The 27,338-nt window shown below is 35.9% G+C and overlaps 1 protein-coding gene across 2 annotated transcripts in view; it reads right to left on the reverse strand.

Annotated features, from left to right (window-relative positions):
* The window catches only part of SLC25A21 (solute carrier family 25 member 21), a 236,920-nt gene that overhangs the window by 44,431 nt on the left and 165,151 nt on the right, over positions 1-27,338 (reverse strand). For both annotated transcript variants that reach the window (XM_088057513.1, XM_088057514.1), the window contains exon 3: positions 14,224-14,307. In XM_088057513.1, coding sequence (XP_087913639.1) covers positions 14,224-14,307 — 84 coding nt within the window. The remainder of the gene's footprint in view (positions 1-14,223; positions 14,308-27,338) is intronic.

Genomic DNA, 27,338 nt, shown 5'->3' on the forward strand with positions numbered 1-27,338 from the left:
TGAGCATTTGTATAGTCTAAGCAATAAGAACCAGGATCTGCACACTTTAGTTTGCATTCAGATTTGCTCTCTACTGAAAACCAAATACTATTGCTTACATAAAGCAACAAGAATAGATTTGTGTCATCTTTTGGTACTGCATTCTTTCTTTGTCTTTTTGCTCCCCTTACTACCACAGTTTCCCAGACCCCTTCTCCATCAAGAGATACCCCCCAAGAATGCATTTCATTTAGGAAGCCTCTCAGCATTAACACACCAAGGTACACAAGTTTCAGTGTATTTCTACTACTGATGCTTCTCTTCCTACATTTTTTTTTATACATGTGTACTTCTTTTCCTTTTTATATCTGATTTAGCTCATCTCACTGGAAGCACAAAGGAGGCCACTAACATTTACTAAACAATGGTAAAGAATAAATCTTTATATAATACTGCCACTAGCTAGAGTATGAAAATGAAGTCTGTATAGCAATTACAGGTTGAACCTGAGGGGATCAATTTTAAGGTAAAAATAAGCATAAACATTTAAGCATTTAACATGCTGCCATATACCTTATAGTAAGATGATAGTTCCTCTCCCAGGAGTAGGATATCTATTAGGTCATTTGAAATTGGAGTTGCTATAGCAAACTTCTAGCTAGTAACTAAACAGTTATGCAGAACTTTTATGGATGTGGCTGGAAGCAATATTTTAGTAGCCCCTACACAGCTTAAACTGTTCTCAACACAAGGCTGGTAACAAAGAAAGGGTAATGCTTGTATGGCTTACACCTTAAAAATGTGCCTTTTCATATGTATGCCTATATTCCTGTATCCTGGAACATAAAAAGGAAATTCATCATTTTTATATCACCAGAAATTATTTTAAAGAGTTAGAAATTATTTGGGTACTATCTGAACTTCCATAAAAATTTACAAAAAGCATGAAACAATTCAGACTTTGGGCACAGACAGATTCTATTGTCGCTTATAATTTTTTAGCTCCATCTTCTTTCAGAGTAGCTTCCAGAATAATGCCAACAAGCAAAGAAATCATAAATCAGAGCACAAACTTTAAAATGTGGTATAGGAATTACTGGGATCCTGAAAAAAAACCTGTAAGAAATACTGTATGAATTTTTGAAGGCTTCAATCTCATTTCTGATTAGCTCATAAATGATTTGTAAAGTTCTGTGGTCAACTCTCTTTCTGCCTCCACATTTAATTAAACATTTGCACAGAAAATCATCATTGGGTAAAGTAAGAGTTCTAAAATTACTGTTCAGGTGTAAACTTATGTAAAGTTAGGAGGGAGGAACTGTATTTTAATGGCAGCCCTGGGTTGTGTTCCTTAAAAGAGAAAGAAAATTGAAGGCCTGATATAAGGGCTTTAGCCAACAGAATAGTTTCCACTGACTTCAGAAGGATGCGAATCAGGCCCCTAAAGTAACAACTCATTTAGTACTGACTGCTAAATTTATAGCACTTATTTTCTTTGAGCATAACAGCATCCATTCATCAAGCTGCAGTAACAAAGCTGTAACCTGATCTATGGCAAATATTACAAGCCTAATGGCTGATGTCCATTACTGATGGGACCTGCTCACCATTTAGAAAAGATTGGCACTGAAGGATTACTGAGCAAACACAGCACCTGAAAAAACTTGCATGCAGGAGTCTGTCATCAGGTGTGTGATCGAGGGCATTATCTGAGAACGCTGGCTCTTATCTTCGGTTGGAAACTGCTGGAATTGCCAACAGTTCTCAACAAAGAGCTTCCGTCATGGAAGGCTGATACACTGAGCCAGTCTGGTGGTGGTTTACCTTCCCAAGGCTTCATTCCTTTTTATGGATCACCTGAGACCAAGCAGCACACCAGTTTAATAGCTTAAATAGCAGGACAACCTAGCAAACTGATGACAATCAAGGGAAAACCAATCCTTTTCGGTAGAAAGACAAAATTCCAAGCATTCCCTCACAGTAACTTAGAAAGACCTACTTTAAAAACTGCATTTTCCCAAACAGGATGCTGAGAAAGCTTTCTTGCCACTGATTCCTAGCATTTTGCAACTTTCCCAATATTAAACTGCTCACTAGCAAAGTTTTTGCTTTTAAACCAATACAATTGCTCTCAGGAACATATTAAATTGATTTCCACCCGTTTTCTTTATGCAACCATAGAAAAAATTAAAATGATAAAATGTTGAAGAAAGTTGAAGAAAACTGCTATTTGTACAAAAGTGCACTGTTATTTTTCTTATTATATTACAGCTTTGAAAGTTATTAATTACTTCCAACTATTAGCATGAGTGGTCAGAGGCATTTTATTTTTCCCAAAATTGTGACAACATATTAAAATTGCACAGGAGTTTTTAAAAGGTAACTGAAAGTTTTGGTTTTCCTTTTAACATACTTAAAGAAAACCTAAGTTAATTTGATACTTAAATTAAATCACACATCAATTAAGAAAGTATGAAAAAAATTAGATTAAATAATTTAATATGCTGTGACCCCATAAGAAAATCCAAATATTATGCAAGTATCCAATTTTGCATTTTCAAACACAGAGACATATATGTGAGAATATTTTAAAGCAAAAGCTGAAATGCTAACTAGCTAGTAATTCACTTTTATGCACAAAATTTAGGCCAGATTTAGTCTTCTAAATCACAGTGGCAAACAAAAGAATAAATTCTGCCTATATACTAAATGGTAAATCAGACAGCAGATGATATTTCCAATAAATGTGGCGTAGAAAATCAGCTCTTAAAATACCTAATACATTTTTGAGGAAGTATTTTATACAGAAAAATTGTTGAATTAAGACATAAATGGATTATATAATTTGTTGCAAGAGGGGTTTTACAAATTAAAAAAGGTTCATTTATCAAAATTAATTTTTAAGTCAGGATATAAAGTTAGTTTATGTGAGATCAAAATTATGAAAAAATGAGTTTCATTAAGAAATGCTTTAATGGTAAATGGTCTGAGCCCCTACCTAGATTAGGAGACAGCAGGACTGTAGAAGCATTTATCCCAGCCGTAGAGTTTAACTACTACAGAGAGCAGTGAAGAGATGTATTGGGTTTGGCTACCTAATTCCTATGCTGCAGAGGTGTTTACTTATTATAGAAAAATTCCATTTGTCAGAATGAAATAAACCCTAAAAAATCATTCTGTGTTTGAGACAGACAATGTATGATAGTCAGCTACAAAACAGCGTGTATGCAAGTTCAGGCAGAGCTAAAATACACAAAAATAGACAAACACTGAAGGCAAGCTATATAAAAAAGCATCAGAATTGATCTTGTATTCATAACTGGAGCCAATGTTTCAGTCAGAATTATTGCCCCATATGCTACATGAAAACTTGAGAAATTTACCACAAAGAGCCTGCTGGCTCACACTGAAAGCAGCTCTCTGCGCTGGATAGACAGAGTGCAATGGTGCAGTTTATCTGTGCTTACATGCATGCATTCCTGTAAGGAGATGCAGCGTGTTAGACACACACTACACTTGATGTAGACAGTTTTGGAATTAAAAAAAACCCTATTTTTATTGCACTAAAGCTAGTATTGATATTTATAGGGTAAAAAAACCACAGCGTGCCGTAAATCGCATAAGCAAATAATGTGAAAACTAAAAAAACCCCAACCTCATATGTATTTAGAATTTTATTTTCTTTGAAGAGGCCAATAACATAACAAGCAAAAGAAACTATTTATTTTTCACAGTTCGATTCTCTGAGTCATATGGAATGCAATGTGTCCTGAACTATGAGTTAGCATTATACAGAAACATGCTCCTCTAAAATATTTCCATACTCAATGCTTTTTCCATTTTATCTTGTTTTATTTAAGATGCATTCCATGGAAAATCTATGTAACTGTCAAATATTCTTACCTATTTACATTGCCTTTTTATTTTGATTTGGCACACTGTTTTGGAGGAATATTTTCTCCTCCATGGTCAAGCATGGATATTCTCAACATCTGGATTACTAAATTTCTTTCAGAATGTGAAGCATGATATACAGGAAGACTTCAGTTTGGGTAAAGAACACTGCAGAGAGAAGGTGGTGGTGTCAGGGATGAATGATCAGCCTACCTTGCAGTTACTGCTGCCATGCCAGCTCTACAGCTTAACAAACAGACTGCCTTCCTAACAAAGATGTATTTTGGAAGTTTCTCATATAATGAATGCTATTTAGCTCCCAACATTAAAAAAAAAAGAAAACAAAGTAATTTATTGGGAAAAAAATTGAAGAGACCTCCACTTTTAATAATACAAAATTCTTACTGAAGCTACTGTAAGTATAATATGTATAATGTATATATAATTAATCTACCCTGAAAACAAGAAAACTATGATTACTGAAAAAATTCTACCCATTCCAATAGCTTATAGTAATTATCTTTGTAATTTACAGTTAAAATAATGAGCAAATGCATATAATGTAAAGCTCAGTTATTTCTGAAGTGAAAATGTTTTATCACTGAATAAAGCACACGATCTGGCATAGAATCTTGATCTGTATTTTCACACATGTAAAAATTTAGTTGTTCAAATCAATCTAAGTTACATATAAATAAAAAAAATGGTAAACTGTAGTAATTAAAAGGATTGGCATAAATGAGACAATGCTGTGTTTTCAGATGTAACCAGTAAAGAAATGAATTTAAATGAGATAAAGACATGAAGATTAGACAGAGATATAAAAGCACTATTATAAATGTATGAGATACAGTCTAAGAAATATGCAAAGTGTATGTTGTTTGTTTACTTAGGTCAGGACACAAAAAAATTAATGAGATTTTTTTTTCTCTCACCCACTTCAAACTACAGCTTAGAAACTTTTATTTGAAAAACAAAGCTTTTGACCTAAAACACTGCTGCTCGTTTTCACAGGAATGATTTCTACAGCTAAAATAAAAATGCTTTACTTTGCATTTTATGCTGTCTGCCAGGTATTTCCTGTGAACATCCCATCTAAAATCTCTTGGTTCTAGTAACTAAAGTCTGTAAAGAAAATCCTGGCAAAAGTATAGTTCTAAGCTTCACGAGCAGCCATTTCAAACAGAAAGCTGGTTTTGTTGTGTTGACAATCACATTTTAAACTGATTCCTTCCAGATGAAAAGATGCTATTTCAAACAATGTAATAAAAGTGTGAAGTCAGCTGTTCTACGGACATAAAAATGATTTATCTGTTCTCTGGTCGCTGTGGTTTTTTCCTTGATACAGTGGAATTTTTATTTTAAAGAAGAGGTTATCAAATAATAGCTACCAGAAACCCAAATTACAGAGAAGTAAATAACCACTTGTCTTTTAAAGAAACACATCACATACCTGCAAATAATTTTGCACCTCACGATGCCTGCACTACCGTGTTTATGAAATGTTAAATGCAGTGGCTAGATTGACATGACTGATATATTGCTAATTCTTACAGCTTACTATTGACAATCATCAGATTTTGGAGCTGTTTCCTTTGGTAAGAAAGAGGTTTCAGACAGGTTTCAGATTTTTTTATCTGCCTGTAACTGGGCATGACAGCCTTGCCCCAGCTCAGATCGGAGAGACAGCCCCCCCTCCCCCATCTCTCCATCACAATTTGAAACAGTTTCTCTTGTTTTAAATACAGGTTTCGTTTCTGGAAACTTTAATGGCACCAAAGAGATATCATTTCAGAACAAGCAAGCTTTTTAGGGACAGATCCCCCAAAAGCAGCATGATCCAAAAGTATGGTTTAAGCTTAATTTACCATTTAACAGTAATTCCTGAAATCTTTGCTCAGGGGATTTGCATCCCTGGCTGTGACTGAACTCTGAGGGGACTTGGTTCCTGGCCTGGAAGATTCTCCCTAGCTGAAGTTTTCGTACAGCCCTAGGGGAGCCAAGGAAGCCATGGAGAAGGACAACACGTAAGGCACAGCCTGTACGAGCTCTGCCCGCTTTTCCAACTCTAGGTGGCTCTCAGCTCAGCAGCTCCGAGGCACCGAGCTTTCAGGGCTCGGAGGCAGCACCACATCCCTGCCCGAGGTGAGGAGAATGGTGCTGGGCAGAAATGTCTCCATCAGGGTCCTGGGAGCAAACCTTGGCTTGGAGCACCCGGGAATGCCATAGCAGCTCACCTCTGAAACACTGCAGCCTTTCACACCGAACCATTTACTGAAGCAGGAGAAATTCATGGGCATTTTCTTGTGCTACCAAATGTGGCAGACATATTGTTCACTTTCAGAGAACATAAACACATTCAGCGAATTTGATGGTAAAGCATAGTATGGTGTTTTCCACATGCTAGACCTAATAGAAGGTTTATTGTAAGTACAGTTATCACACTGATCTGTCTATTTAAACATGATGTTTGAAACCATCAGGAACCTAATGTGGCGAAATGACAAATATCCTTGAGTGTTAAAATAATAAGGATTAAACAATTTAGTTCTATTGACCTTCTGAGTAGATAGATTAAAATTGATTGCACACAATTCTTGTAGATATCTTTTTCCTTCCTTCATATAAGCATCTTATGATGCAGTCATCTGATTCCAGGGAGCTACTGCTATAAATATCAACATTATAGTGACTTCTATTTATGTTATAGTATTAGAAAACAGAGACACTTGAGACATCATATCTTTAAGGTTAAAACTATATGATTATTAAAAACTTGAAAAAAAATACAACAACTTGAACCTTTAAAAAATGCAGATCAGACACCCAATGTGAGTGTACCACCAGTTGCCTTAGCAAATGAGAACAATACCAGTTAAAGTCTGGCCCGTTCACTTCTAAGATGCTTTTAAGATTTACATGATTTTATTGTGTTTTGTTCCTATGGGAAATAAATAAGCGTGTGTTTCATCTTTAAAGCACATGATTCTCAGAAGTGATTCTCTTTAAAAGAGTGTTCTTGTTTACTGCGTTGCCATATATACCAGATTAAATTTTGCAAGTAAAATATGTGTCCATCAGTAATAAAAATGTGGTAGTTAAATGCTGCCCTTAGTTACACCACTATAACTTCACTGTATTTCAGACAGCTACACACATAAAGTTTTTCACATTCCAAAGCCATTTTTTCATGTTTTCAAGTGTTAACATATGAAGATGGGGGTAGGGAACCTCCAGTCAGGAGCAGAAAATTCTTGCCTGAATAGGATGATGAAAACCTCATGACAGTAACATCAGTAAACACTGCTGACTCTGGAGACAGTCCTGTCCATGGAACAGGGAGTTAGCCTCGCACTCAGGATATCCAGCTTCAGGCCTAAACCTGCCACTACATCCATCTCTGCCCCCAGACAGCTGCTTCATAGAATGAGCTGCTGATTAAGCCTTCAGAAAACTTCTGAATTAGAAACCCGTATCAAACAATGCAATTCTGTGTCCAACACGTTCCTAAGAGTTTTGATTTGTTATTGTTATTGTTATTGTTATTGTTATTGTCATTGTCATTGTCATTGTCATTGTCATTGTTATTGTTAGATACCATGGTATCAGGCTGCTCTGTGAGAACCAGCTGTGTGCATGCTCCAGTCCAGATCTACTTGACTCTGCTTGACTCACTTGACACATCAATATCCCCATCTGTACATTTGAGCTAATGATACTTCCTTCTTCTGCAAAGTGTTTTGAGACCCATTGGTTAAAAGAACAAGTATCATCTTTATTTTGTGACTCACTAGTGTTGCAAAAGCATCCAGCCACTTAGAATTGTTGGCACTGGATTAAGAACTGGTTATACACAAAAGAAAGCATAATGCACATCACCTTCATATAAATACATAAAAGATGTCTCCTTTGTTGCCATATTTGATCTAAAACCTTTTGAGTATAATATAAATCAATACATTAAAGTAAATTATCAGGGAAATTCTGTCATTCAAATTTTATGCATTCCTTTAATCTTGAAAGTAGTCTTTACTTTATTCAAGGCTATACCATCATTTAAATTTTATGGCTCAGCACCCATTCAGAGTAAGAATAAAAATGATGGCTTTAAGACGCAAGTCCAGATAAAATAGAGACAATGAAATGAAACTGAAAACAGTAAGATCAGATATGGCACATAGTCTGTGTAGACCAAGGGGTGAAGTGAGAGTAATTGACATTAAGAACAGTTTCAGGGAAAGATCTGTTACTCTGCATATATATGTCATGGACTATGATGAAGGAACTCTTGCGAATTAGCCAGAAGAAATTCTGAAATTCTTTGATTGTGGGGCACTTAGTCTATGCTAAGACATCATTTTTCTTTTCACTGCAATATGTGAGACCAATTTCCCACAGGGCCATGTGTATCCTGCCTTCCAAACTGCACAGGCATGAGGGCACTTGCTGAGGAGTGTTGTGTTCAAAAATAAATGTACTGATGAAACACTTGATAAATTTAATTAGGTACTATGAGAACTTGCTATGTCCCTACCTAAATTTTGCAAGGTCATGCTCCCTGAAAATATTTGAATATTAGCTTTTCTATAATGGAACATTTCTTCTTTAAAGATATGCAAAGCAAGAACAAGGGTTAAAAGATTCAGCCCTAGGACAATAATTTTATTCATGAAAGGCAGCAGATTTAACACAGGTGCCCAGTTTACACCACTACACTGTCCTTTAAAATTTCAATTAGAGTTCTCATTCAACAATTTTTTATAAAACTCAATTAAGACTTTACATTTTGGATTATACTATTTCATCCAGGAATGTGATAATTGAAGTCTGCAGTAAACACAATAGTATGGCAAGATGCCAACATAGAATAATAATGTGATCCACAGAATAATTCTACAACATGACAGATGAAAAGAAGAGAAATTAGCAATATACTGTGAACTGTGGGGATGCATCAGGACATATACAGATAGACATTTTGGTGGTGTAGTGCTTTTTTCTAGCATCTTTAGGCTCACTTTAGCAAGGCTGGTAGAAGTATTATGTGTTTGTAAGAGTGAGACAGGCCAGTTGGACTAGAAAAGAGATGGATCTATGTACAGATTTTTTTCTCTTGAAGTACAAGTGATAGCAGACTTTCCTCAGTGCTCAGGTGGAAGTTACTGTTCCTGAAGTGGAGGCAGAAAAGGTACCTGTACTTCAGTTTGCACGATCACACTTTCTGAAACTGTCAGTGTAGGTGAGTCTCTATTAAGAAATAAGATTCTTGAATGTAGCAAGCAATCATGGGTCCAAGTTCTCTTCTGCTTCTCCTGGTCTGAAGTGCTAACAAGAAACTAAGAAGTGAGGCAGATAGCTGTGTGTGTGTGGGGAAATAACATCTTTATCTACAACTTCTGCTTCCCTCAAAGCACTGACAGCAGAGTCTAAAGTCTGGTCTTTCAATACCACAAGAATTTAGGTCTCCAGTAAGTGGAGATTAATCTCTCCTTTATAAATGCCCACTGGGAAAAGGGATTTTTGGAATAACTGACAATGTCACACTCTCCTGGCTGGAAATTTCGTTGAAGGCTTCAGGTGGAGGATAGTATTTGTATCTTGTGCAACCCTTATTGGGAGCAGGAATGGTCAGTGATGATGTTGGTGAGTGCCAGAGCCTGGTGCTTGCTTGCACGGCTGCCAGCTCTGGCAGTCTCCTTCCCTGAGCTGCTGGCATTTGGCAGCAGCAGTGTCTTCTGAAGCCAGGTGGGAGAGCCAGACCCCACGAGCACTGCTGCAGTCTCTCAAGCACTTGTTACCACGACATACCAGGCAAGACAAAGGAGAGTGTTAGCAAATTCCTTAATTGATGCATGATTGCTGCTGATATCACATAAACCAGGAGCCCTCCAGCTTCTGCATGTTTGCTGATGACTCTGCACTCATCCAGTTCCTGCTTAGTCTTGGCTGTTCTCCCACATACTCCACCCATAGCTGACAAGTTTTGTGCAGCTTTATAACCTAATCCCATTAATGCATGAGTCAGGGTGCTGCTTATTAAAGAAAAAGGTGTGTGTGGTCATACAGACAATTATAGGTACAAGAGAGTGGTAAGGTGGTGCTGAGAACAAAATAGGAATAATTATAAAGCTATTGGACTGTGTAAATGTGGAGGTAATTGCTCCTTCCCAAAGCAAATTAAACATAAATAATCAAATAACTCAGCAGATGTAATGAAGTCTCAAATGAATGACAATTGTGTTTTGCATTTTCCCAGGACCATCTAGCTCTAAGAAAGGCTAACAAGTGCTTTAAACTGTAATTTATTGAATTGTTGAATTTTAAAGCTGGAATCCAGGACACTACTACCCTTCCTATTTCAGGCAAGTTAACAAATGAATGAGAAAGTAACAGGTTTCTTGACTGAGTGCCTCCCAAAAACCCCAACTATAACCCAGAACATTTACTGTTAAAATTATGAGCCCATGAAAATCCAAGTTTATAAGAACAAAGTTGTTTACAGACTTGAAATAAAAGCATCCATCATTTTAATGCTGTAACTGCAGATTAAGACAATGCAGATGGGCATAATTTTCCATTCTTAATATGAGACACAACATCATGTGTCTTTAATATAGATACAACATATACATTCAGCTAGAACATTGGTTTATTCTTACATTTCAAATTCCAACTTAAGTCACTACCAAAAAAAAAAGCAAGTGAATACAAATGCGGTAAAGATCACGATGATATAAAAATCAGTCATTTAACACAATCTCACATCTTATTTGTAGAATCTACAGAAAATGAAAAGTTTTCTCTATTAATAGTTTTGAGTTAATCCTGTATCCAAATATTTTCCCCAATAAGCATCAGATTATTTTTATGTTGGTTATAAAGCTGTCACTCCCCAATAAACAGATATTCTCCTGATGGGTTTACCTCACTGTCAAAGATCTGGCAATTCATGCATCATCTCAGAAGTGAAACCAGAGAACCTTTACTAGATGGCTTCTAGCAAATCCAGCTGAGCAGAGGTTGCTCATCACCTGAGAGCACTCCTACCACTGCAGCTCCTGTGCAATTGGTAGTGACTGGATGCTCCCAAAACAAGTTCACTAAATCCCTGAAGTTAATAGTTCTGCCTCCCTTTAAAAGAAAGTTATGTGACCTTTAATGCTCTGCTCGACTGAGCCTCTGTTCAGTGAGTCTCAATTAAATTTTATGTTTTGTGGCTCCCATTTTCTTGTAAGACAAGAAAAGAGTTCAAGGGATGGACCCTTCTTTGAAGAATTTAATTCCCCATGAAGAAAATTTATTTCCAGCTAAAGAGATACTCAGTTTGGGTTTTTGTAGGACTTTCTCCTTTCTTTTTTTGTTTTGTTTTGTTTATTTGGCTTTTTGTTTGTTTTGTTTTGTTAAAATATTTCAAGGGTTTTGTAAAGATGAAGGACTTTTCCGATTCTTTGAAACGAACAGTGTTCTGTTAGTGGTTAGACAATTATTTCCTCTGTCCTTTTCATTGTAATGACCACAAAATCAGAGGGGTGGTTAATAAATTCTGGCTGTTATTTGTGATGAAGAAGCTTTCCATGAAATCACCAGATTTCTACAGTGATACTGTAGTAATATAATATGGTTGATTTTCAGTAAGAGCCACTGCAGCAAATGAAACATTTGCATATGTGTTCATAAAAATAAATACTTCCTAGGCTGATTCTGCATACTTAACCTCAACATAACAAGGTAAATAAATTAAGCCACGATGAAGTGTCTCACCTGAACTTGGCTTTGACATTCTGGCTTACCTTAGTTGCTACCACTGAAAAATGTAAGTACAAATCAGCATAAGCAATATTCCCAAATGTAAACATTTCCAGGGACAGACCATTAGTAACGCTTCTTTTCCCACTGTTTTTCTTTATTTAGTAAATAAATTAATTTTATTTTTTTTTAGTAAATTCAACATAAAATCACAGATGCCAAAAGGGAATTCAGAGTGCTGAAGAAAGATGCCTAAACCCTTTTTAGTTTAGTTTAGTTCTTTTCACTTTAGTTTATGCCTAAACTCTTTATAGACTTAGATATTTACATATTTTTATTGTGGGCATTGTGGGTGTGTCTTATTGCCAATATGAAATAAATATGAGGCATAAATGAGTTTCTTTTACCCTCCTCACAGGTTCAAACACCCGAGTCTGAGCACCTCTTCAACTGATTTTGTTTGCTTAGTATCTAAATGTGAAGCCCTTTCTTGGGGCTGTCTTCTGCGTATTTTTGTGGCCACTCGAGGAAAGGGTTATCAGGATTAAAGGTTTCCACAAACTAAAATAATTCACATTCCACCCTCACTTCCTTCACAGTTGTAATCACCATTCTCCAGAAAACCACACAACTTGTGCAGACAGGAATGAAAGACTCATGGAGTCGAACAGGTTTTGCAGGATTAACTGATTTCTTTTCTTATTTTTATCCAAAAATTAACATTATAGTTCATATGAGATTTTTTATCTCTTTTTGTTCCTAGTGCTTACTACCGCTGTCTGTTTAAATGTGAATTTCTGCATTTGCCTAACTTCCTGGAGAAAAACAGATATTAATGAAATTTGCTTTTTTTGTTTAAATCACTATTGACTGCTTTTGAAACAGACAAGTAAAACTCTTTATTACTCCTTTTAACTCTTGCCCAATAGAAGCTTTGCGCAATCTACTGCTAAATTGTGACTTAAATATATAATATCTTCATGTAATCATCTTTTTCCTGCTCACAAATTCACAACTTGATACAAACATCAAAAATATTCTGGCTTAGTTCCAGTGTCATGGCACAAGAGTTCCATAGGAAAAGAAACAATGAATAATCAATTAACTTGGAAGGTGTCTTGATTTAGACTCTCTCCAGATACAAAAAATACTAGTGAATTGGGATGAGATAAATACTGTTTTCCTCTTCATTGACTTAAACTAGCTTTTTATTTAGAAATAGTTCTACATTATTGTTAATATTAATATTAATACTTCAATAGTTTTCTCTCAGAAGCAATACAAGTTAACATAAACTCAGCCCAGAAAACCTCAGAAGCCACAGATTATCATTTGTGTGGAATCTTTTTAGCTTTTGAGCTTTTTAATGTCTATTGTAGTGAAAAACCACAACATTAATCTCTCAACAAAATGGATTTACAACTAATAAAGGCAGCTGTGGCAACTTCCTCTTTCAACACCTTAATGAAACTTCTCTGTATGTCCCTAATTTCTCATTTCAAACCATCCGGTTCTATGTGGATGTACTTAGGTAGTGTAGCTTAGCTAAATCTCACTGCAAGAACCAAAACTGGTCTAGTTATTAATTTTCTCTGCTAATCTCACCTCTGTTTTTCCAGTGCATCTTGTGGATGCAAGAGGTCTATGTCTCACTGCACCTATGATGCCTCCATACCCAGCATCTACGCCACTATATACAACAGCAGTTCCATTTTGATGAATATTTAGGTTGGACTCATGATGTATAGGTTGGACTCGATGATCTCAGAGGTCTTTTCCAACCAAACTGTTTCTGTGATATATGGATAAAAAAATAAAAATAAAAAAAATTGGGTCACTATTGTATTAAAAAAGTTTATGGAAAGCCTGCCAGTTACTCAAAGCTGGGATTTACTAATTAGAGTTACCTTGATTAAAGGCTAGCTTCCAAAGAGCTCCTGTGGATAACAGGCTTAACTTTAAGCATATGATTGATCCCATTACAGTCATTGGCTTTAACTGGACTGCTCATAAAATTAAGCCTATATTTAAATGCCTTTCTGGGTCAGAACCCAACTCCCTTAGAGGAGTTCAGGCTTAGAGCAGTGGTACCTTATGACACCAGTATGATTCAAGAAACTGATGAACTTAACTCTTTTTTCCCATATTCTGTCAAACTGAAAAGCTGTGGGCTTTTGCTTACAGAGGTCCTGAAAACATTGTCTGCCACAGGTAACTAGGAATGCCATTCCATCAGAGTTTGTAAACAAGTGATACGCTCAGCCTGAGCTAGTTTGGAAAACCAGGACAAGACACACGAGTGAAGACACAGCAATAGACTGGTGCAGCCATCCTGCTCCAGTGCTGAAACAGGGCTTGCACCCATGTCTCTATACAGCTGTGCAGTCTTTCACATATTATATTATAATAACCAAAATTGGCTTTATGGATCTAATTTAGACTAATCAAGACTTTTCAAATTGTGCTCGTTATGTAAGGCTACATTTGCCAAATTCTTGCAATTGCAAAAAAAGGAGTGGAATATAAAGAGGATCTAATGTCTGGAAAATGGGTGATTAAGAAAGGTCGCATAAAATTGACAATTTTAAAAACATATACTCTTACCCTTCTCGTTGGAAAATAGTCCTAAAACAGTCCCCCAGGCTCTTGTAACTGGTTGGATCAGTTTTCCCTCTTTGAATTTGGAACCTAAAAAAAATACAATTTACATCACAGCATGAGAAGTCAGGGATTTTAAGTCACTTTTAACTTTCCAATTATTATATAAAAGGAGTTTTAAAGGGTTTTTTTACATCTCTGATTCATTATTATATACTGTTCCTGATATACTTATTAACACTGTTTTCATAGAAGCTGTTAAACGAAGGAAAAATAGAGCTTTAGTAGTAACTTTTTTTGTAGTTTATGGAATTCACAGTATAGCTATCACCTTTGACATTTACACCTCTTTCTAGTTGTTTGAAAAATAAGCTGTTAACCCTGTGCCTGATCCAAAGCCCACTGAAACTAATGTGAGTGTTTGAGTCAAACCCTGCTTTTGAAAATCTGAAATGGAATACTATCATGTGTTTCTCTTTTTTATATCTGACACAATTACAACAAAAGTCAAGCAGAGACATGATCCGATATTAGAGCACCATTCATTTGTCATAATTCAATAATAAGATGAACAATAAAAGCAAGCAATGAATTATTCTGATTGAAACCTTATTTTCTCTATTCACATTTTGACAACAATAAAAATTTCAACATGGAGCTTGTGGCCTTGAAAGGAAAATCAAGATTATGATTTAAGATTGTAAACTTTTTATTGTTATGATTTATGGATAGCAACAGTGAGTTTAACAAACTATATTATTTTACTAAGTATCTCAGAGGATCCTATTTCTTTCAGTTTCAAAACTGCAGCTGGCACATTCAAGTAAATAGAATGGAGATATTTAGATTAATTTTCAGCAACATAACTTCTTTTTAAACTGCTAATTATCAAATAGCACTAAAAAATAAAAATAATATTGCTGTTGGCAATTCCAGTCTAAAATAGCCCCACATCAGTCAATCACTATACGGGTTTTATAACCAATGGTTTCGAGGAATAATTCACATTACAGTCAAGTATACCACATGCCAATGGTAATACTGCTATTCTGAGACACAATAATTGTTACTTATTGTGACCACAATACTGAATCTCATTTATATGAGATAACAAACCACGGTATTTTTAACTCAAGGTTAAACAGCAATTTTGTCCTCTCTCACAGAGTTCAGGAGGGTCAAGTCAACCTTTGTATTGTGGCAAAAGGCATTCATTGTTCTGAACATCAGTATTTCTGCACTAACACATCTAAAACTTTGTTCAGTTCGAGGGAAAAAATTCTAGTGATGCAATTCTTTGGGCAATTATGAAGGCAAGCCCACACCTTTTTTTGAAAACAGAAGGAAACACTGAGTCCCTCCATAGTCCTAATAAAAGTAGTTCAGGCACATCTGGGATCTCTATCTGGGGTAACCTCTTTTATTAGCACAAGAACTTGCTGCCAAGTTGGCAGAAAGAAGAATGCTATTCAATAGGCTTACACTCAAATAAGAGCTGGTGCATAACATTTTGTCTGAAAAGATCCCTTGGGAAGGCTAATAGTTGAAAAAAATACCTCAATGCCATCACACAAAGTCCAACAGCAATATCAGCTACAGAAGCTTTTACACTGAGGCAGTCAAGCAATCCAAATTATAACATAACATAGTTTCTATGCACATCTTAATATATTTAAGATTGTTTATACATCTCAGCTCAAAATCGAAAGTGTCTTTTTCTTAAAGAAAACTTGAAAAACTCACCAGTAACATCTTTTTCCACATCTTTTAAAATAAAGTTTCCTTAACTCAAACTCTTTTCCTCGAGTGTTGAGATTTGGCCTCCTTGTAAACTCAAAAATGTATCAGTGTTTCTAAAACATCCTTTGAAAAACGCACTTTGTTCTCTTTCACCCTGCAAATGCTCAGCAATGTCCTACTTGCAAGCGTGTAAGGCTCCTCACTAAATCATGCATACAAAACTGTTTGTTGAACTGGGGCTTGAATTCCAGAGTCACAGTGGATCTCAACAACATAGTGAACATATTTATATAATTCTGTTTTACAGCTTACACATTGGCAACTTCTCAGCTAAATTTAAATGATTTAATAAAAATACATCTTTGGAAGCTATAATGAAAGTAATGGCATAAGAAATGTAGTAATCCTGTAGGTAATTTATGTTTTATCAGATGAAGGATAACTTCTTGGTAAAAAAGTTAAATCAAAGAAGCTTTGCATTTATTTCAGATATTTGTTTTAATATAGATAAGACTTTAGTATTAAATGAGTTCATTTGTAACACTGAGTCACACAAATAACATATTCCTTCCTTTAGGGCTTTTGGATCCATTCCTTCCCTAGTAAATCTATTTTATAGCTTTAACAGCAATTCTAAAATACATGCCAATTATGTGCTTCAACCTAGATCTGTGAATTGGGTTCTTTGATTCAGAATTGCTTGCCTCAATAAAATCATGTGTAACTTTTTAATGAACTAGCTAATTGATAACCAGCACTTGTTATAAGAAGCTCAGGGAAGAGCTGAAAAACGCTTGTTTGTTTTCTTGGAGACAGCAGCAGCAGCTTCTATTAGTAGTCTTAATAATAAAGAAGAGCTAAAGCATTCCTTTAAAAAAAACCCCCAACCTGGCCTGTTTTTAATGATTGTTTAGAGGAATGAACACAACTGGGGGATATGTAATGGCTTTCTCTGCTTCAAATCCGCTCCTTTCTAAAAGCACTATAAAACCACTGAATTTCATGCATTTTTGAAAGTTGGATGGCTGCCTTGTATCCTTTTAGCTTTTGCTAGACCTAAAAAAGATAAATTCCCCTCTAAATACCATTGGAGCACTAACTTCTGATCTAATAATTTTGAAGTGTGATGGCAGGCAGCCCTCAGCGACATGCTGAACAGCCATATGTGCAGAAATGCTTTTCCAGGGCTGGGATGGACAACCTCCTACTCACTACCAGCATCCAAGAAGTTTCAGAAGTCGCTGGACACTCCAACACGTTGTGTGCTTGCTGCAAGCTTTATCACTTTAAAAATGGGCATCAGGCTAACTTTCCTCCCCTGTCATTTTCCTGCTTCTTGGCTTTCTGGGCAGAATGCTGTGGTGCTGAGCTCTCCCACCCCTGCAATGCTCACAAAGCTGTGGGAGGAACTTTGCATCCCAGGTTACTCTTCCTACCTGGGACCAGCCAGGGCATTTACTGCCTGCCCCCTTGGCTCCTTGCAGTTCCCACATCCATCTCCCATGCCATGAGGGACTTCCCATTTTCCTTTTCTGGCTTGTAGCAGCAGTCCAAAGAGCTTGGTCTTCCATTTCCCCTTTGAATGAACAAACAGTCCCTTTGCAGTAGCTTCATTAGATACAAAAATGCCCTGATAAAGTTCAAGAAGAGAACATTGGTGTCCTTCCCTGTTCACTGCCGAAGACACATGGTTGGGATCTCTGTAAAATGTGGGAACCATGTAAAACTATTTGAGGTTTTGGGGTCTGTTCAAAAGGCATTGAAAACTGCTGATCTAAAACCATGAATATATTGTAACTTACCCACACTAATCAGCACTAAATCCTCTACTTGTGAAATGAATAAGCCCAAATTATTGTTATTTTACTAGCATGAGAGAGAACATTTTTTTTTATGGTTGTAACAGTCCTTGATCAATAAGTCTCAGTGGGCTGTGCCTGAAATTCGACAATGTAGAAGACGCTTGAGTTCTTTCACCAGTTCTCCGAACCACTTATCATTTAACAAGTGATCCATCATGTTGTGGAGCAATGACTCTACATAAACATATGCATCTGTTTCCAATGCCTAACTCCTCACAGTCCTTGTTGGTTTTTTAATAGCCAGCATTTCATTCTGAGTTCAATAAAATCCTCAGACCAGATCATGCTTTTCTGACCCTATTCCCTGCAAAAGTCCTCTAGGTAATCTTTTTTAATAGAATCAATATTTATAGAAGAGCAAATAGATGCACGTGCTTTCTGAAAAAAAAAAAAATCTCTCACATATCTCTATAATTTGCTAAATTTTTCGTTTGTGTTTGCTGAATATCTCATCAAAGTTGTCTTGTGGATGTCTGCTACTACATTTTCCAGTGTTTAAAGGCTGTTTACCACAATGTTACCTAAAAATCCTCCTTGTTTTATTTACCAATCTGGAGAAAGATTTCTAATTCATATTGACCTTGTTTCAGTCACCTTAAAATCTTAAAGGAAGAAATCAGTATTTTCATATCTAGATTGAAGCACATAATGAGCATTTAAGTCCCAGTTACGCAGGACAAACACAATGTGATATGGAGCAGTCTAGACTCATCAAATTCTTGCCACTGGGTTTGCAAAGACTATACTCTCTTGCATAAATTCCAGAATTTCTTGCTGTTTTTATGCAGCATTGCTGACTAGTTTCTCAACCATGGAGTTCAGAGGGAAAGAAAAACACTGACTCAGAGAACCAAGCTTTATACCAGGCTGCAGTGCTTGCCAAGGAGTGGCAGCCTTAGCTGTATTTTCCTTCTCTGCACATCTCAGTAGGATTTTATCATACATTCTACTTGGTTTGGATACAGCTCCTAACATTTCCATTCATGGCTGGGTGCACTACCAAAGCAAATAAACTTAGAAGCTGATGTATATAGATGCTATAAAGAAGACAATTGCAATTACAACAACACAACAAATTAAAATATCTGTGCGACATTAAATCTAAAACGACTTTTAAATAAATGTACGGTCTTTGGAAAACTGAAAACATGTATAGCTTTTTTTGCACTTTCAGTAATTCCCATGATTCCAGACACTCCTACCTGTATTTACCTCACCCTCATATGTTGATAAAAAATGTAGCCTGAAGTTTTATATAAATATACTTTATTTAACAGTTCTTATTCACATGCTTATAATAAAAAAACCCTGAATTATATTTTTAAAAGATTTTGATTTGTTAGGTTAAGCATTTATTCCGGTGTTACTATGAGTGATATCTACTGATGCTTAAATTTTATGCAAAACTTTGGAATGGAAAATGGTCCTCAATAATATAATTTATTTCACTTTTTGATTCAAGTTCTTTGAGTTGCTTATGTTACTTACAGGATAATAACTAAGGTGAGAGTATAATTCTGTCACTTATTTTAGCAGTAAATCATAGGAGCTGTTAAAGAGCTGAATATTACTTTTCAAACCAAAAAAAGCCCAATTATTTTAAGCAAAAGATCTAAGTTTTGCTACTGCAGAGGTCATATTTTGATTGTTCTAGTATTGCTATAATGATTATTTAACTGTGAAAAGAATGTAAGAACATAATAAAGTAGTAACATAAAGAACAGTTTAATACCAGAACTTATTCCAGTCATTCTCCAGTGGCCATAGATTTGTCTCAAATCTATGGTATCTAGATTTTTGTAGTTGAATTTTCTTACAGTTCATATTTACTTTACAGAAATAAACCAGAATCATAGGTAGCAAAGCATTACAAAAAATTATTTCAAATTTCATCACAATGAATTTCATTTTGTTGGAACTGATGATGCGTGTTAAGTTTATTCCTCCCTTTATATTCTGGATGAATTTGTTGGGCTTTTTAACAAGAAAAAAAAACAATAAGAAGAGTAATGATGGAAATAATCGTGAAGATGCCCTGAAAGCTTTCTTTGCAGAGTTGATTTCTATATCAGTTAGAACATCAACTATCAGCTATGATGGCAAAATAAAAAATTACCAAACAGAAACTGATGATTTCTCATATTTACAAATGTGTTTATCAAACAATGCACCTCATAAATGTGTCCATTCCACACCTGATCTCTGCCTTATTGCAATCCAGGTCTGTTCTGTCCTCTTGCTACCTGATTTGTACTTTATTTCTGAGAAAAATACCTCAGAAATTGCCATGAAAAATAGTAGGGCAAAAGGAGGAACCACCACCAGCAGATGAGAAAGGATCAACTGCCCACATCTGAATAAGGGTATATTAGTGGCAAAAGTTACAGCTAGAAGAACAGACTTAGCAATTTACAGCAGAATTTAGATAGAACACATTGGCGGTTTTGATCAAACTGGACCAAATAAAATTATCACCAGCCTCCTCTTAGACTGGCTAAAAGCAATTTACCTAAATCCTCATAAAACACTTGGTCTAAACTTTTCAGCCTCGATGATGAGAACTTACCATCCATAGCTTACTCTGAACTTACAGTTTTTAACAAATATTTTCCCTGAATGAAATGCATTATTGAATACAAACACCATGAAGTCTTAAACATGACAAAACAGCTTACGTGTTTCACTGATACTTTCAGACAGTTCTCTGAATGTGAATCTTACTCTTGGACCAGAGAAAAGTACACTAATCAGAAGAACTTTGTCTTTCCTGTATGTCCTATTCCATTTATAGATGACTTCCCCTTCTTTGCTTTTATATTCAAGCTGAGCAGCATATAATTTAATAAAAAATATCAGTGGGAAAAAGAATGCAGTACAGTAAATCTATTTTTATTTATTTAATATTTAGACATCAAAGCTATATTTTTCAACTACTAATGAACAACTCTTCTGATTTTTTTTTTTTATCTTGCATTAATTCTTCCATTCTGTGCATGGGACAAATATACAGTAGCTATAAAATCAGAAGGAAATTTTTTTTACATGTAGTTTTAAAAAATATTAATGAAAAAAATAACAACCAGAAGCAGGTCCATTAATTCATTTAACATTTTCATGCAGATCTACCCTGGTAATATCGCAAAAGAAAAACAAAAATAACTAGTCATAGTACTTACATATGAATAATTTAATGCTTTCCCAAGGAAGAAATTCAGCAGAAACTAAGTTCAAACCGTAAATATTTTAATAATCTAATTCCATCAATGACTGTGTGTGTGGAGTTCTAAACAACACCACCAAAAATTAGTGAAAACCAAAACTTTTTCATTCCATGCTAAAAACCATTCAGAGAAACCTCATGAATGTGCAAGTTCCGTTTCACTTCATGGATGAAAATACTGAGAACACTTGAATTCATGTTTCCCAACAGGGTGAACATGTGGATTGAGGCTCCAAGCTGGAGTCCTCCCCACCTGCTGCATGTCCACAGCAAGCGCTGCCTGTCTTCCAGCCCAGCCTCCAGGGCCTGTAACACCCCTGTGTTTCCGAGGTCCCAGATACAACTGGCAGCTCCTTGAAGCTACCAGCCTTTCCTCATGGTTAAGGACTTGCAAACATTACGTATTTTTATTGTCCTTTAGAAACGTCTCCAGTGTTGTTCTGTGTGAAAAGCCTATCCACAAATCCTGCCAGAGCAGGAACAGCTCCGCTGGCCGCTCTGCCAGTGCTGTGGCTGGTACAATTCTGTCACTGAAGCTTGGCTTTGGCTGCCTAGATGCAAGTTCTGAGCACAACATAAGATGACAGAAATGATCATAAAAGGGACAGCTATTTGAAAGATCACGCAGTACTTTGTGTGAAGGATTGTGCAATACACGAGATCTTAACAAGATCAGCCAGGATGTGCCGACTGTGAAAGCAATAGGCAAATTTAAGCACTACTTGTGTTTTCTGTCTACATCTTCCTGTGTATAAGGCACTTAGCTACACTGGTGAAAGAATCTGCAGAAACCAGTAATGGTAAAAAGAACTTTTTTTTTTTTTTTTAAGGTGATGGTCTATTTCTGAAACCTTTTTAATCTCTATTTCCTAAGTGAAAGCAACCCCCCACAATCTATGGACTTTGTTGGGCCTTATCTAAACTGGAAAAATCATTCAAAAAATGGCATCACAACGAATAATTTTGTATTGTCAGAGATGATAGAGCTATTTGTGTGATTTTAAGTATGAATAGTCACTCATAGCCTAAGACATCAACAGAATAAATCTGTTTTTCATTAGTTTTGAATGAAGCCTTAAATGTTTTCCTTCAAAACAGCTTATAGAGAAACAACGGACAAACTGATGAGGAATATAAACTAATGACTAGAAGACATTTCACAAGAAATCATATATTATATGATAATTATATTAAGGCCCCAGTATGCAGCCTCAGTCCAGGGAAAACTAAGAATGTGGTTTGGCTGATTTAAGTGTGAAGTATGTGCCTGCTTAAAATATGTCCAGTTTTTCATCTCAGTTTAACTTCTATTACAAAAATATATATCCTCTCTTGACCTCTTGTCAGAAAGCAATTCTCGTGTCCTGTGATATTACTGCGATCTATCAACCTTTGCTGAGCTTCTTCAGAATAGAGCTGTTAAAAAATTTAAATGTAGGTATGAACATTCCACCTATCAGTTAAGTGATACCAGGTTAGAGGAGTAACTTTGCTGCCTTTAAAAGGTACGTGTGTTCTCCATTACTCCAAAGAGATGCAAAGGCAAATCTCAACACAGCTTTATAAAGTCAAACACGTGTCTGATTAGCCATAGTAAGGCTTCAAATGACCACATTACTGGTCACTACTGGACAATACCTGAAATACAAACACTAAACAATGCTCTAAAACCCTTCCAACTTCAGAAAATGTAATAAAGATCTAAATGCCACTGAAAAGAGTAATGTTTTTCTTCTACAATTTTTATAGAAAGGGCCAAGTACTTCTACTCAGTTTTCTCAACAAAGCTTTGATTTCAGTGTCCATTACAGAAATTTTACAGCACCTCTCCTGAGAAGGCAGAAGAATTTTTGTGGCTTTCTGGCATGAAGATGTAGGGGGAGGATTTTTTGGTGGGTTGTTCAATACTTTTCAGTATTCATTAACATTTTAAGTTCTTTGATGAGATCAATCCCATCACAGCTGAATGTACTCTGAATTTTATTTTTTTTTTTTGGCATTAAAATGATTCAGCACCAAAAACTTTCAACCACGACAAAATGTACATTACACTTACTCCCTATGGTCAAAGTAAGAAAGATAACAAAAAATATCTTTTCTCCCGAAGGAAAGAAATGGTCAAACACAGAAATCCAAATTCATTTTCAGAGGAGAATAGCCAAAATCAAATTGTGAGTTGCTGAAAGAAGTGTTACTTTTGTGCTGGAAAATATTTGAAAGGGAAACCATTTCATTAATATATTGTGGCTGAGATTTTTAAAATACTGGAAAGGATACAACCAGACTTACTCTACTGAAAAATACAATTAAATACCCTGCATTTGAAAATGTTAACTCACATGCCCTTTCTCATTAACAGACAAATGACTTTAAATGACTAATAGCTAATTCACATAATATGGACATTACCTACTATGCACGTGATGCTTCCATGAAAAGATGGCTTTTTTCCTACTAAATATGGCTAAGTGACAGAAAACATACAGACTTAAACGAGCAAAACAAGGAAATTCTCAGTTAAAGACTGAAAATCAACTCTTGCCCACCCAACTGTGCCCCAATATTACAGCTTGTATGGAATTCACTATTGATCAGTGCTGAGTGTTCTCAGCAATTCTTAGCATACAGTAGGACACAGCAAGGCAAGGCAAGGATGGAATTTCCTCTGAAGCACTAGGACTTTCACTGCTGTGGTGACTTATAGTAAAACTAGTGAAACATTGGAGCACCTGCACTCCACAATGCAATTTATCAGAAATAGTCCCGTAAAAATCAAAACAAAAATGTATTTGCTTAACTATGAGGATAGCTCTCCATGTGTTCAAATTGTAGCTTGCCAGTTCTTTTAGAGTCCACAGATACATAAAAACACATTCAAGAAATTTTGGTGTAACATTAAAATTTATCCTAGTAAGCAAGGAGAATCCTTTGACACCTATGAACATACCCTATTAATTCACTGTATGAAGATTAGAAAAAAGGAAAGGAAATGAATTCTCACAAATTTAATGTAGTGGAAAAACAGCAGTTATTTTCAGACTTCAGTAGATTAATCTTTATTTTTCTAACTCATACTTTAAACAGTTAACAACAAAAACTAATCCTAAACAAAAATCTGGAGAATCTAGAATGCAGGTTGCACACCGAGGTCAGAAGATTAAGTTTGAATATTCAGTGCTGTTGTTGAATCACAGCTGTTGCTACAAAACCGCCAGAATACTTTTCTTTTCAGAACCAATTAGCCCCACACATTGAGATTATTTTTCTTGTTTGTAAATACATTTTTAAAACTACCAAAGTTCAATTTCAAGTACTTGACATCCCAGTTTTAAACAACAGAAAATAATTCTGTAATGGAAACACTAACAGGATCTTGAAACAGCCGTGTAAGGCTGTACCTTTATATCACAACAAACTCTTCCAGCTGAAAAAACTCACTCATTACCCAGGATGGTGTGGAAAAAAGATTGCTGTTGCTTCAGGAAAGACAGTTGCTTGAAAATTGGCATAAAGTGGTGAAAATTATAAAGGAACATTACTTTTTTCCCCTGAACTCAGCCTAACTACTCCAGAAAGTAATGCACAAATCATTCATTATAATGAGTCATAACAATGATTTGTGATCTTCCAAGTTTTCATTTTACGCCCCTCTGTTTTTCCTTAAAGACAGGAGGATAGACAAAGACTGGAAACTTTGGGTCATATGGATCACGGCACCACTGCTATGTCTGGAATTTTCTTATAAATATCCTATTGCTCTGAGGTTCATAGGCCTGACTGAAACAGCAGGGACGATCTCATTTGTACTTTTATAGTTGTAGAGGGATTTGCAAGAGTTAACACAATTTTCCATAATATTTCTTACCGACTTCAGGAATAAAGGGAGAGTTCCCTTTTTAATCAGTATCTGAAACATTGTTAAGTCTAAAGGGAAACAGGAATTCTTTCAGATTTAACAAGACTTTTCCAAGTGCTGATAATTTTAAAGGTACAACGCAAGGTAACTTTTGAAAAAGAGAGGATTTCAGCAAAGCATTTGTGAGCAGCAATCAGTGCAGCAAGTCTGGGGGGATACACTTTTCAGCAGATTTTACTGCTTTCTTTCACTTTGTGCTTTTTAAGGATTAAAAGATTATTTTTCCAAAAAGAAATGGTAAATTATTCCTATTGAGTTCATGAAAATTTTCAAATCAAGGAAGGTTCTGTGACAAATCAAGGAAATATTGTCAGGTTCTGTTACAGTGATGTCTCAGAAAACAAACTGTTTAACTGACCACCAGTGGGAAGCTAGAAAAGTGCCTTCATTTTCTACAGTCACAGAAATCTTTAAAGGCATTTTGCTCACATTGTTCTCCAGGCAGGCAGGCAGGCAAACTATGCTAACATGGCTGATCTGACTCAGATATTGAGCTTGAGGACTGAGAAACAGAAAGAAAAAAAAAAGGCAGTTCTGATGTTAACCATGCAGTATTTCTCAGGAACAACCATTCTGTTTCCTTACCAAGTTCAGTACCTCTTCCATGTACACATTCAGTCTAGTCTTCATAACGCTACAGGGATTCAGAGATAAAACTAAGTGAATTATTGAATTTTTGAATGCCTACTGATAAATAAAATAGGCTTGTTGAAAAATGGCTGCTGGAAGAAAGTGGTTCTGCATGCCTATACAGAATTAGTAAGTAATTACTGTATATATATTATTTTATATAAAACAAGTAGGATCATGACCTTGTTGGCAATTTTGTGTCTTGTCTAATGCCAAACTGAGTAAGAGTGCAATGGGTAAACCCTTAAGTGCTCAACATGTAGGAATAGCCCATCCCATCCTCTTTTTCTTAGCACATATGCTGGCTAATGGGAAAGACAACTCTTTGAAAGAAGAACAGCATAATTTATCCTTTTCCTAAGTTATGCTATGATTCTTTCAAAGAACTAGCTGTGTAGTGGTTTGCTATGTGATATGATACTAGCAATAGGTTTAGCTGCTTCATTTTGGGTATAAACTTTGTGCAATACAGTCTGTGCATATAAATAAGGATCCAAATATTTGCAGGAACCAACTTTCCCTGCTATGGAGTCTGAAAGGTGCCCAGCCTGAAGTATGAGAAGGACCTACCATACATAAATTTTTCAGAGTACATCAGAATTATCCTTGTTAAAAAATCTAGTTTTGTCCAACTTGTGGCCTGAAGCCCTTCCAAGAATAAAGATGACCTTAAAGGTCTGCAGAAAGGTATCTCCAGTTTTATTATGTGCGGGGGACAGATTTTAGCCTTTTTCTTTTTCAAGACTCTCTTGACAATGCAGCCAGCCATCCTGCCTAACAGCTAAGAGATGTATCACCCACCAATTTATTAGAGGTCATTTATTAGAGGTCACAAGATGCCAGCTTGTCACTGGAACTGGGAGCAGAAACCACAGTCTCAGAATCGACAAACACTGCTGCTTTTATTGGAAGAAGTTTTCCCTATGAGCCTGTGGTCTGGGAAAAAGGCAAATAGTGGAAGTCAATCACATGGGAATGAGTGATGGATATATGGGGAGTGAGCAAAATGATGAAAATAGGCGGGATAGAAAAGAGTGTGGCACTGAAGGAACAGGATATATTGAGCAGATGGAAAACCTTGAGGCAGATACGGGTCAAAATATGAGCAATGTATCACTGCATCTTTTCTGTATCACTGCATCACCTTCCTTGTCATCTCTAAAACCTACCAAAAAGCACTGAAATTCTGAAAATTTCCCTTCTCTCTCTACTGCATTCAATGGATAATATTAATGTGACATAAATGATATCTGAATTAATATATGGAATTCACATACCCCAAAAGGGTATAAAGTTTTCAGAGGCTTCCTAGACTTACACATCTCATCTCTAATATCAAGCGGCACCTCTAACATGTCTTAAAGTCCTTTTTTGGCTCAATGATATTCCTCTGCACACTGTTCTGTTTAACTTCTGTTTATACTCCAGTAATTGCTGTTTTCCTTCTCACCACTAGAGTATATGTGTGCATAAAAATAGCTTTTCTAAAATACACAGAGAAAATACAGTGTGACTTAAGGAATTAATTTTCTTTTAAGGAATATGTGCATAGAGAATGTCTACACCACTGCTATAATTTATGTCAGAAGAATAATGTATTTCCAGATCTGCTCATATAATGCCCCCTAAGTAGCCTGCAAAATTCCTGTCCAGGGTCAGGACTGTGTACTATGAAACACTTGACCTGTTCAATTTTCTGTCATATGGTTTCTGTCCCAAGGGCTATGACTGTGTGAAGTTTCAATTAATATAT

This window comes from Pseudopodoces humilis, chromosome 7 (assembly GCF_049639895.1).
Source record: "Pseudopodoces humilis isolate 2021_Gansu_Grassland_sample_001 chromosome 7, ASM4963989v1, whole genome shotgun sequence".
Taxonomy (NCBI): Eukaryota; Metazoa; Chordata; class Aves; order Passeriformes; family Paridae; genus Pseudopodoces; species Pseudopodoces humilis.